The sequence below is a fragment of the Schistocerca americana genome, chromosome 2 (genome assembly GCF_021461395.2).
Source record: "Schistocerca americana isolate TAMUIC-IGC-003095 chromosome 2, iqSchAmer2.1, whole genome shotgun sequence".
Lineage (NCBI taxonomy): Eukaryota > Metazoa > Arthropoda > Insecta > Orthoptera > Acrididae > Schistocerca > Schistocerca americana.
In genome coordinates this window covers 256,872,297-256,885,859 of record NC_060120.1, presented here as the reverse complement: position 1 = coordinate 256,885,859, position 13,563 = coordinate 256,872,297, and the positions used below count along the sequence as shown (strand labels likewise).

General features: G+C 43.1%; 1 protein-coding gene across 1 annotated transcript in view; it reads right to left on the bottom strand.

Annotated features, from left to right (window-relative positions):
• Window positions 1-13,563, bottom strand: part of LOC124595722 (ryanodine receptor) — a 690,379-nt gene that overhangs the window by 399,404 nt on the left and 277,412 nt on the right. Inside the window, exon 25 of the mRNA XM_047134588.1 lies at window positions 9,757-9,844. Within this exon, the coding sequence (XP_046990544.1) occupies window positions 9,757-9,844 (88 nt within the window). The remainder of the gene's footprint in view (window positions 1-9,756; window positions 9,845-13,563) is intronic.

Here is a 13,563-nt window from a genome sequence, read left to right as displayed (position 1 = left end):
ACTGATGTAACAGGAATGTCTCCATATCAGTATGCAATGGAAAATATGTGACTAAAATAGGCAAAAATTTTCATACGTGGATCTTTCTTTTGATATCATTAAATAACATGGTGGATCAACAGTAGTATTATTCTCCCACAGAACACGCTTAATATGTTGAAGACACATCTTCTGCCCTGGTACTTCCATAGTTACTGAACATACAGCTTTCATTTCATCTCCAGAAATAACTGTATTCTATGTGTAATGTATTGTTTTAATATGGTAACATTCTTTCCCACTTTACAATATTGCCTTTAGTAAAACTATGTAACTGGTCTTTGGCTGTCCTTTATATAGTGAGGCACCTTCTGCTTCCCCTTACATAACATTTTATCGCCTTAATGGCAAACTGGTTGCTTATTAGTACTGAATTTCTTCTTGAAATTTTTGAGGGAAGGTAACTATCAATGGAAGTACAGATAGTATGCTTTTACTTGGCCCAGGAGTGGTGGATGCTGGGAGCAGAAACTTGAGATCCAACTAGTAGCGCACTGCCTGCAGAACAAGCCTCATCTCCTTCTTTCAGGGCAGTCAGCTTACAGCTGATAACAGAAACGAACATGTAATGGGTTAACCATTAAAACATCATCCAAGTGACATGAAAGTGAGCATCACTTTAATATTTGAGTTACTGAGTTGCTAGTCAGATAAGTACAACCACTTCACTCATTTTTGTAAATAATATTAACAATCACTGGTCACACAAACCAAAATTATACTCACAATGGCTACTTGCCCCAATGATGCTCCTTATGTAGCTAAGGATGGCAATGAGTGTAAATATTCCGGAGTGGCAAAAAGTCACCCAAATTTCACCTATCAGAGAGGGGCCAAGTTAAAGTGTTGGACCCATAATGATACTTTGAAAACAGTTGTCTGTAGTGCAGACTCCTTGCAAAGTGTATCTGAGATGTCTTAAAATGTTTTCATCACAAGTGTAACCACATCTTTAATTTTTTTATTTACTTCCTTGGGCTCTCACTGTGCCTCAGTTCGTTTCAGTGTTAACATTAGTGCATCACAATCTAATAGCTCATTACTAATTGTTCTCAAAATGGGCCTCTCAACTACAGGTCAATTTCTAGAGATCTCATCTGTGATATCTATGCTACTACTTTCTGTATTCTAGTTGGAAAGTACACTGTCTGAGACATGACTAAAGTAGATCCATTAACAATCTTTTCCCTGGAGAATCAGTCAGAAAGTCAATATTCAAATATTCTCACAAAATTAAAAGGAACTATTTCTTAGCAACTAAATTTAATGGAGTGTCAAGTTTTGAGAGGATAGTACTATAGTGCCAACTGGGATACCTGTAGAGGACTACAATTACAGATGTTTTCTAGAAAATTCACACACTCCTGCAAATTATTCAAAAATTTGTATGTGAACACTACATTTGGCATAAATGCCCACTCCTCCTAACTGAAAGATATACTCCTTATCATCACCATATAAAATATATCCCCCTAAAGAAAGACTTTTATTTCTTATCTACGTAAATGATGCTGTGAAATATAAATAATGTTAGCATAAATGTCTATCATCAGTTCAACTACGTTTTTCTACTTGAATATCCCTTATATTTTGATGAAGCAACTTACTGGGCCTTCTGTTCTGCAATTCCCTATTTCCTGAACTGACATACACCATCAAGGGTTCCGTCTTTAAGTGTAGCTATCAGAACTAAAGAGTGTTTCAGATAACTGCTCAACCTACTCATACTACCCAAGAAAAAATGAAAAGCTATGCTATTTTGGCTATTGTCACATTCTTTATTGCTGTAGCCACCAGAAAGATCGCGGGAGGCGCACATTGGCATGGCGCGTCACGGACGGTAGTTGCTGCAAGTAAGAGTCCCGTCCACCAGAGGGCACGCGAGAATTCGGACGCGACCTCTGCCGGCATAACAACAACAACAACAACTCCGGCAGCACGGGCCGGAGCCAGTCAGTTCACATCGGGCAGGTCTAGCAGACAGTTCCCGGTCTACACTAGGTGAAGTGCGACGGAAACGTGAATCGTGTTACTACACAATTGGTGACGAGTAGGGTCGTTCTTTCGCGTGTTGCGTCGTTGTTCCGGTTTCGCAGCTTCTCCACGGCATGGAGGATTTGGTGCGGGTTTTGGTTGCACAGCAGACGGAGCTCATGGCCACCATGAAACAAGTGCTTCCGGCGTTGCTCTCCACGCCGTCTGCTCTGGCGCAGTTCCCTCCTCCCTTTCCCCCATATGACAAGACGGCGGAGGATTGGGACGCATATGAACATCGCCTTCGGCAGCATTTCCAGGCGTTTCATGTTGCCGATGCGGAGGTATGTCGTGCTCTCTTCTTGTCATGGATATCTCCCTCGCTGTATCACGTTTTGCGGCAGCTAGCGCCATTGCAGGAACCCTCGTCCTTGTCTTTTGACGCATTGTGTTCCTTGCTGTCTTCGTATTATCGCCACCGCACGCATGTTGTGGCGGCTAGGGTCGAGTTCTATCAATGCAAGAAACAGCCCCATCAGTCTTACCGGGCGTGGGCAGCTACCCTGCACGGTCTTAGTCGCAAGTGTCATTTTGTCACGGAGCAGTCGCGAGAGTCGTATGCCCACGTTATGGTACGCGACGTCATTGTTCGTTCAGCCCCTGATAGGGAGGTCTGGCAACGGGCCCTGCAGTTAGAAGACCCTTCCCTCGAAGAAGTCCTGTCCATTGCTCAATCGTATGAAGTCTCTCACGCAGCAGGTCAACAGCTGGAAGCGTGGTGCGCCGTCGCGGAGGTTCAGGGCGGTGCGGCCGCGTCCACTGTGTCCGGGGTAGACGACGTGCGAGCGGTACATTCCGGCTGTTACGGCCGCTCCCGCACGGCGCGTAAACAAAATTCCGGCCGCCGGCCCCTGTTGCCGTCCTGTGCGTCGTGCTATATACATCATGATCGGTCAGAGTGCCCCCAGCATTGGGCCGTTTGTCGCAAATGTAATAAAAAAGGTCACATTGCTAAAGTTTGCCGCTCGGCCTCAAAAGAATCGAAGGAAGCAGGTACAGCGGACATGGACGTCGACATTCAGGAAGTTTCATCGGGCCAGGCTCCTGACGCATCGGCATGCAAACTCTTTATCGAGGCGTCGGTTCGGTCGCGCCGGTTACAACTGCAAGTAGATACGGGCATGGCAGTTTCGTTGTTGAATGCAAAACCTTATTCCGACCTTGGATCGCCCCCGTTGGCGGCAGTTTACCGGCGTCTACGCAGTTATGGTAAACAGTTCATTCCCCTGTTGGGTCAATTCACTACCGACGTGACTTACAAATCAGTCACTCGGCCTATTACTTTTATTGTTGTCAGTGATGCGAGCTCCGCTAACCTTTTTGGCCGGGATGCCTTTCAAGCTGTTGGTTTTTCTATCGCTGACACCATACCGTTGGTCCTGGCTACAGACGCTTCACAGTATGGGGTGGGGGCGGTCCTGGCCCATCGCAACGCAGATGGTTCCGAGCAACCACTGCGTTTGCATCTAAAACGCTTAGTCCCGCGCAGGCCCATTACTCCCAGGTGGAAAAGGAGGCTTTGGCCATTGTTTACGCCATTACCAAGTTTCATCCTTTCTTGTATGGCATGAAGTTTCAGTTAATCACTGACCATAAGCCGTTAATATCGTTATTTGGCCCCACCTCTCAGATTCCGGATAGGGCGGCCCACAGACTACAGCGCTGGGCCTTGTTCCTCTCTAAGTACCTTTATGACATTCATTTTCGCCCTACAGGACAGCATGCCACGCCGACGCTCTTTCCTGTCTTCCGGTGGGCCCGGATCCTACGTTCGATCATGAGGAGATCATGTGTTTTCATTTGGATGTGGCGTCCCGCCAAGCGGTTGATGGCTTCCCGATCACTAGTTCTCGAGTCGCCAGGGAAACGGCGCCTGACCCGGTTCTCCGGCAAGTAGTTCGCCTCATTCAGCAGGGGTGGTCTTCCCGCCCTCCGGGCCGGGCCTAGGACCCTCTTCGTAATTATTTTCTTCTACGGGACAGCCTCTCGGTCTTGGAAGGAGTTCTCCTTCTGGCTACCGATGATACAGCTCCTCGCGTGGTTGTTCCTGCAGGTTTACGAAGGGATGTCCTCACGTTATTACATGCGGGGCACTGGGGTGTTTCCCGTACTAAAACCTTGGCTCGCAGACATGTGTAATGGCCCGGTATTGACAGAGAAATTGAGCACTTGGTGGCCGCCTGTTCCCAGTGTGCGAGCCAACATGCATCTCCCAGGGCAGGGTTCTCTTCATGGCCGCCGGCAACCCAAGCATGGGAACATGTTCACATCGATTTTGCGGGCCCGTTTCTCAATGGCTTTTGGCTCATTGTCATTGATGCTTATTCCCGATTCCCATATGTGGTTCGCTGCTCCTCCACCACTTCAGAAGTTGCAATCCAGGCACTAGCAAAAATCTTTTCTGTGGAAGGTCTGCCAATCACCCTGGTCTCGGACAATGGACCGCAGTTTATTTCGCAGACCTTCCAGGATTTTTGTAGGCGCTTCGGTATTTGGCATGTTTGCTCTCCCCCCTTCCATCCACAATCGAATGGGGAAGCCGAGCGCATGGCACGCACATTTAAGATGCAGATGAAAAAGTATGTGCATGAATTTCCTGCGGAAGAAGCGTTGACGTTTTTCTTGATGGCATACCGGACCACACCAATGGGAGAACGCAGCCCTGCAGAGCTCCTCCATGGGCGTCAACCTCGGACTCTGCTGCACCTCCTCCGGCCTGGTCCTCGCCAGTCTTCACAAAACGGAGTGCCTGGCTTTCCACTGGGTACGTCAGTCTGGGCCCGTGGGTTTGGTCGCAATCCACGTTGGATACCGGCGGTGGTCCTGAGCCGACATGGCCGCCGGCTTTATACCTTGCAGGCGGGGGACCGGGTGGTACGTCGTCACCAAAATCAGCTACGTCCACTTTCGGGCACCCACCCTCCGACCTCTCGGACACCGGCTTCCCCTTTGCCGGCACCTGTGTTGTTTTCACAGTGGACGTTACCTCCTCTCCCCGCTGTGACTCTGCCGCACTGCGATGGTTCTCAGCCTTGGCAGCCTCCAGTAGCTCCAGCACCGGCATCACCATCGTTCGAGATGCCACAGCGAGAGCCGGCCCCCATAGCAGGACCGGTTTCTCAGGAGGCTGGTTCACCTGGGGGTCGTCCCTTCCCCTTCGTCCCCGCCACTGGGTCTTGACCCTCACGAGGTGGAACAGGATCTGGCGTTCGACAGCTTGTCACCCGTTCTGTCCCGGGCTCCGGTTGTGGGATGACGGGGGCCTCTTCATGTGGGCCACTTCCAGCCGTATTCGAAGGTTCCGGCTCGAGGGTTGGCCGATCCCCTCGACTCCGGCCATCCAATGGATGTGGAGGTCATCGCTCCGGCCCGACGCTCCACCTTCCGACGCAGTGGATCACAGTGGCTGCACCTCCCGAAGGAGGAGGAGTGCTGTAGCCACCAGAAAGATCGCGGGAGGCGCACATTGGCACGGCGCGTCACAGACGGTAGTTGCTGCAATCGCGGGAGGCGCACATTGGCACAGCGCGTCACAGACGGTAGTTGCTGCAAGTAGAGTCCTGTCCACCAGAGGGCACGCGAGAATTTGGACGCGACCTCTGCCGGCATAAGAACAACAACAACAACTCCGGCAGCACGGGCCGGAGCCAGTCAGTTCACATCGGGCAGGTCTAGCAGACAGTTCCCGGTCTACACTAGGTGAAGTGCGACGGAAACATGAATTGTGTTACTACATTTATGTTCACAAAATTCTGCAGTTTCTGATTCTATTTTTTCCTAGCATGAAAAAGCTTGAGAGATCATGCTTAGTCTCAGAACTGGTTATGACTGCAGAACTGAAAACAACCATGTATCTCTGAAAGTTCATGACCAATTATTTTGAAATTTTGACACAACAATGTATTCTAATACAAGTATGTTTTTAGGCATCTATTTCTTTTATACACACACACACACTCTTAACTTCTTGAGATGTTTTTGTAATGTTTCCCTATCATTAAACTTATAAACAATTTTATATTAAATATATTTAAACATAGGTATATAAAAACAAACATGTGTACCAATTGAATGTTGTGTCAAATTTCAAACCATATAGTCAAAAAGTTTTGGAGATTTGCAGTTAGGAACATTTACAGTTTCTATATAAGTATAAATTTGGATATTCATTCTTCAAAATCTCAAATCTCTGAAAGTTCTTCACTGACTGCTGTGAAACTCTGATACAACATTGCATCTGAATACTCACATTTTTATATATCTACTGGAACACTACCTTGTATATATGTAATAAAAGGCACAATGTTATAAAAATGTAAAAATTGGTTTGTTCAAAATCGTTAACTTCTGGAAGTTCTTGAGTGGTTGCTTTAATATTTTGACATGACATAATGTGTATTTTTAGGTACCTAATTCTTTAATGTATGATGTATAATATATGTATATGTAACTTTTTGAGACATTTTTGTAATAACATTTCCCTATTATTAAATTTATGTATTAATATATTTAAGAAATAGGTAAATAAAAACGTGTGTATACCAATGGAACATTGTATCAAAATTTCAAAGCAATCAGTCAAAAACTTTCAGGGATTTGTGATTAGGAACACCTACATTTTCAACACACATCAAAAAAAGTTTTGCATCAAGCCAGTTCCCAGAACTCCTGAAGATAGACATTGACTGTGGATATTGAATCACAGACACAGTCCCTTTGACTGGTCAGAGATGTCACTAAACCTGCCCAAAGATGTAAACAACCATGCATGAGCAGCACCTATTAGATGGAAGGGGTCTGACAGCCAATCACGTCCACTCATTCCACCAGGAAGGAGGTACACAGCTCATGTTATCTGTAGTTCAACCATGTCTAGACAGTCAATAGCGTGGTTCAATTGCGTCTGCATTGCTAGTTTGTGGCAGGAAGGGCTCTCAACAAGGGAAGTGTCCAGGTGTCTCAGGGTGAACCAAAGCGACATGGTTTGGACATGGAGGAGATACAGAGAGGTAGGAACGGTCGACTACATGCCTCGCTCAGGCCACCTAAGGGCTACAACTGTAATGGATGACCGCTGCCTACGTATTATGTCTCAGAGGAACCCTGACAGCAATGCCACCATGTCGAATAATGCTTTTCATGCAGCCACAGGACATCGCGTTATGATTGTGTGCGCAATAGGCTGCATGATGAGCAACTTCAATCCCTACGTCCGTGTCGAGGTCCATCTTTGCATCCACGAGACCATGCAGTGCGGTACAGATGGGCCCAACAACATGCCGAATGGACTGCTCAGGACTAGCATCACATTCCCTTCACTGGTGAGTGTCACATCTGTCTTCAACCAGACAATCATCAGAGACGTGTTTGGAGGCAACCCGGTCAGGCTGAACACGTTAGACACACTGTCCAGCAAGTGCAACAAGGTGGAGGTTCCCTGCTGTTTTGGGGTGGCATTATGTGGAGCCGACATATGCTGCTGGTAGTCATGGAAGTTGTTGTCACAGCTATACGATACATGAATACCATCCTCCGACCAACCATATCAGCAGCACATTGGCGAAACATTCATCTTCAAGGACAACAATTCACACTCCCATCATGCACATCTTGTGAATGACTTCCTTCATGATAGCATGATAACATGACCCACCAACCACTCTGAAGGATCTATGTCGAATCGTCATTGAAGAGTGGCACAATCTGGACCAACAGTGCCTTGATGAACTTGTGGACAGTATGCCACATCAAATACAGGCATTCAACAATGCAAGAGGATGTGCTACTGGGTGTTAGAGGTACTGGTGTGTACAGCAATCTGGACTGCCACCTCTGAAAATCTTGCTGTATGGTGGTACAACATGCAATGTGTGGTTTTCATGAGCAATAAAAAGGGCAGAAATGATGTTTATGTTGATCTCTATTCCAATTTTCTGTACAGGTTCCGGAACTCTCGGAACTGTGGTGATGCAAAACTTTTTTTGATGTGTGTATATATGTACATACATAGATCTTCATTTCTTCAAAATCTCAAATCTCCAAAAGTTCTTGACTGATTGCTTTGAAATTTTAGCACAATGTTGAATTCTAAGATGTGTGTGTTTTTAAAATATATGTAATATATGACTTTACATAGATGTAATAATAGGGAAACATTATAAAATATACAACAGTAGAAGGTTATTAGTAAACAGAAAAGTCGTACTTATGGCTTATTGGTTTATGATAAAAATACTTCTACAGAATCTGAATTTGAAATAACAAGAAGCAAGACTCAAGGTCAGACTGGGGGTGGGGAGGGCGGGATGGACAGAGGGGTGGGAAGAAATGGACTTAGAAAACGCAAAGGAAGAGATGGACAGAGCAGGGGTGGGGGCAAGAGGAGATGAACAGAGAAAGGGGGGAGGAGGCAATGGACTGGGAGAGGGGGAGAGAGACAGGGGGGTAGAAGGAGGTGGAGAGAGGGGGGCAGGAGGATGGACAGAGAGAGGGAGGGGGAGGAGGTGATGGGCAGACAGATGGGGTAGGAGCAGGAGATGGACAAAGGAAGGGGAAGGGGAGATCTGGACATATATCTAATTCCCATACATATTAGAAAAGTGTGCTTTCTCTTTTCTTTCTTTTACATTTAAGCAGACTGAGCCACAGAAAAGCATTACGCATTGGTTTGCTCATTGGACTTGCATTCGGGAGGGCAATGGTTCACACCTGCATCTGGCCATCCAGATTTAGGTTTTCCGTGATTTCCCTAAATCGTCCCAGGCAAATGCCGGAATGTCTTCATTCAAAAGGGCATGGCCAATTTTCTTTTCCATCCTTGATACAATCCAAGGTTGTGCTCCACCTCTAATGGCCTTGATGTCAATGGGATGTGGCCTTGATGTCAATGGGATGTTAAACCCATTCTTCCTTCCTTCCTTCCAGAGTATGGCTGCATACAGCTAGTTATCAATAAATGATGAGGAAGTCGATTTATCAGATAGCCCAGACTGCAGTATAGTAAATGGATGGCTACACTTATCTGGTAGGATACTAAGTCACTGTAACTTTCCTATGAAAATATATTCGAATGCAGCTCAAGGATGTGGAATTAATAAGAGATTGTGCTAACAGCAGTAATCAAGAGTATACAAAGGTGGACAGTGAAAATGATCACAGGTTCATAAGCCTAATGGAAGAGTGTATGTGAAATAACAAAAGATTTTCTTCAATATCTTCTTCACTACATTCTTCAGTCCCCTAGATGTCATTGCAGTAGACTCTGAAGCTAAAATTAGAACAATAAAAATCACACAGAGGATTGTAAGCTGTCATTCTTCTCATCCATCATCTAGGAATAGTAATGGAAGAAACTTTATGCAAACAATAAACAGTACTCTCTGGCAGGGACTTTACAGTACGTTGCTATGTATATAACCAGAAGAAGAAAATTGACAAATATGTCTGAGGAAATACTGAAAGTAACTGACAAAATAAGAATAGGCAAACACGTTCATATTGATGAAAAAGGGCACAGCTACAGATCACTAAAATTAAGTTCTCACTGTAGTTTCACTGAAATGATGTTGGTTTTTTAAGTACAGTCTTCCAGTTAGTAGTCTAGACATTTCGATATCTCTGTTGAAAATATGAGTATATTTAATATAGCAGTGCTTCCTTTAAGTAGCAAGAAGTGGAACTCACCATTTCCCACTAGAAACAGCATAATTCTTCTCAACACGATATGTTCTGAAACGAGTCTGTTTGTTTCTATTGGCCTCAGCAAGCAAAGCTGAAAATATAAACAAAAGACAGTTTAGTACAATATTTACATACATCAGTAATGAACTAGAATAATAAACTCCTATCTAATGGTGCTACTATGATCTAAGGCTATACAGAAATAAGCATATGAAATTACCTAATGAATTCAGTTTCTTTCCATTTAACATAACAGAATGAAATGTAATGTCTCCAGGTTTTTCTGTAAAATGTAAATAAACCTACTAAAGCTAACAAGGAACTTCTACTACTATTCCATAACACATTTCAATGCTGATATCCAAGTCAACATTTATTTGAACTGGAAAATTACACAGAGACAGAATAGCTGGCCAATACTTTAATTTCAGGAAGCAAAATTCCAGTACTCTCAAAAGACACATTTAAAAGTGAAAAAGGGAAAAAGCAATAAAAAATGAGAAAGGAAAAAGAAATGTGGAGGGTTAGGTGGTAGGCTGTATTTCAGCAAAGCTGTTCCCCTTCCATGCCTTACAATGTTGATCATCTCACTAACATTACTACTCAAGCCAGTCTACCATTTTGTCCTGAAGACAAATTAATGTTCACAGCTAAGAATGTCTACAGTTTAACTTTCCTTTGGACTGGCTGTTATTCCACATCACATCCTAAATTAAGTGGTAGACTATCCTCACACCACTGTGCATTCCCCGTCCTCGTATTTCCTATGAGTTTAGACCTGCAAAATGAAAGTTGAAAAGAGGGCCAGACATGTGGGTCTAATTTATTTGAATAAATGTTGGTGTGTTTAGCAGCAGGTACCAACTGAAGAAGTGGAGCACTGCAGTGCTAGAGTGGTCTCTGTATGTTCAAGTTATATCCCAGTCAACAAAGATAAAAAAAAAATCCAATAGATGAACAAATTCGTGTAGTCACAAATTTTTCTACAGTGGCAGGAGCGAATGTCATGAACAACATAACTAAAAATTCTCATTGGTTGGTTCGAGCATGTGGTGGAGGGTGGGGAGGAGAGTGTTTAAAGATAACTTTATTATGTTTCTCTTAAATGACTCAAAAACTGGGGTGTCTAGCATAAATGTTTTCCAGTACAAAATTAAACCACATTAAATTTGTAATTTTTGAGAACATTTCTCATGGAGAACAGCGGTTATTCTTAGTATTTTAAAATGAACATAATCAGTCATGACTGCAAGAAACGTTTATTTTTGTGGTTACTGTTTCAGCCAGTTACTGACCATCTTCAGACCTCATACTGGAATATGAACATAGAATGCGTTAAGAGGAATGTATGCAAACAGTAGTAATGTGTAAAATACATCTTACACAATAAATAATAAAAGAATAAATTGTACCATGTTGGTAGGCAGTGATGGTGAATGGAGCAGGCATTAGGAGAGCAATGTAGCTGTTGGTTAAATTTCTGATGCTCTGCCCAGCACTCACCGAATTACATCAGCGATAGCCAGTCAGGCATACAGGATGTAAAACAGTTGTTACAGTAAGGTATGTACAAAATGATTACACAAAAGCTAACAACAAATGAAAAAAACAGGTGCTTATATAAAGTAACTACTATAAACAGAATTTCGTCAATCTGTGACAAAAGTATATGCAAAAAAGAGATAGCCTGTCATAACCGCTTTCGCAACTTTGTTGAAATCATCACCTGTGAAACGTGCACATCGACACTTCCATGCCTCTTCGACGGTAAATAATTGCTTCAGTACAGCAGTATTTCCACTGCCGGTATGATCTAGGAGCAACATGCAAGACCTGACATGCAGTTCTACATGTTGTCCTGCATGCCAGTACATATGTGACATCCAGCCGCAGTTGCAGCTCTGAAATCCTCTTCTGTTAGATGGCGCATATCAATATGACCATTCCGTCTCCATGGAAACTGTTAGCATTGCTTAACCACCATCTTTCCTGCCATGCAATATATGAGTTTGTAATAAATCCCCACAGATGACCATTGGTGTTCCCACAACCAATTATGATTGGTTATCTCCTTTTTGTATATATTTTCTATCACATATTGACAAAATGCTGTTTACAGCAGTTACTGTAAACAACATAAGGCACCTATTTCTTCATTTGTCATTAGCTTCCATGTAAACATTCTGTATATATCTTACTGTCACAGCCGTTTCATGTCCTGTATGCATGATTGGCTATCACTGATGTAATTCGGTGTGCGATGGGCACAGCATCGCATATTTAAGCTGTCACCACCTACCAGCATGGGTATAATTTCTTCTTTTATTATTTAACAATGAAAATAACCTAAGTTAAACCTGTGTGTGTGTGTGTGTGTGTGTGTGTGTGTATGTTTGCGCATGTATATTCTCCCGCCGTCACTTGGTGAGAAGGTTGTATTATCTATCCAATTACATTCTCTTATTATTTGTTATATAATATGTATTTTATATGTTAATACTATTTGTACACATACCTCTTAATGCATTTTATTTTCATATTTCAGTATGAGGTCTGAAGATCATCTCCCTGACTGTAACCGGTAACAACAAAAATAAAGTATCTTGTGGTCAAGACTGTTTATGATCATTTTAAAGTATATTAAACTCCCTACAAAAAAGCTCCTATTCTTTTTTTCTCTACAGCTAATAGTTTCCACATGCAGGGGATGAAAAAATCACAAATTATCAGAAGTAGCATTTTAATGGTATAAAATTACTGTTTACTGTTATATAAAATAGATTAAGAACCAATATTAAATGTGTGTACCACATCCGAGTGCAGTTGAGCCTTATTAAGGGATGGGATGTAACAGTGTGGAGTGGGCATGGGTGGAATGTAGAAGCATGAGATAATGTAAGTTGTTGGATTGTCATCATGCAATTCCCTTCTTCACAGGTCTGCAAACTGATGAGTGTGCAGATTATTCCCTACACTATCTACTGCACTACCTCACTGGAAGCAACACAGTGTATTTCATGAAGTTACACTGACCCTCTGCAGTGTGCTTTATGAATCACTGGTGATGCAGTGCACAGACATGCCCAGGGGAGTTGATCTTGCACAAAGTGTTTAACACTATATGGAATATAGATATGAGTTATGAGGTGTGTCAGGAAAGTAAGTACCATTTCGTTCTACTGATACCACAGCACTAGAGTCAGAGTTCTGCACATTCGCACTTGTCTCTCTGGTTCACTGTCTTTTCACTGACACCATTAAAGCCAGATTGTGTTATGTTTACATTGGTTAGTGATCATTGAAAATGTTTAAGACAATCTCTGAGCCCGCCGATTCTTAACATTAGAAGGTTGTTAGTAGACAGAAAAGTTGTATTTATGGCTTATTTGTTTATGATTAAAATACTACTACTGAATCTGAATTTGAAATAACAAGAAACAAGACTCAAGGTCAGATGGGGGAGGGGGATGGACAGAGGGGTGGGAAGAAATTAATAAAGCATTGTTCATGACACAGCAATAAGAGGGTGGCCTTCTGTTGTCAATGATAGTTGGGTTGATAAACTTAACAAGAAAAATTGTGAAAACAGATGGTTCACAATAAGAATGCTTTGTGATGACTTTCCACAAAATTCAAAAACTGTTTTGCATAAGATTGTCACAAATCTCTTAAATTCTTGCTAATTGTGTTTCTGCTGGTTCCTGAAAATGCTTATGGATGTCCTCAAAATGAAGTGACGTGGCAGTGCTCTGACATTTTTTATCCAATACAGTGATGACGGAGATGAATTATTAAACAGAATTGTGTCTG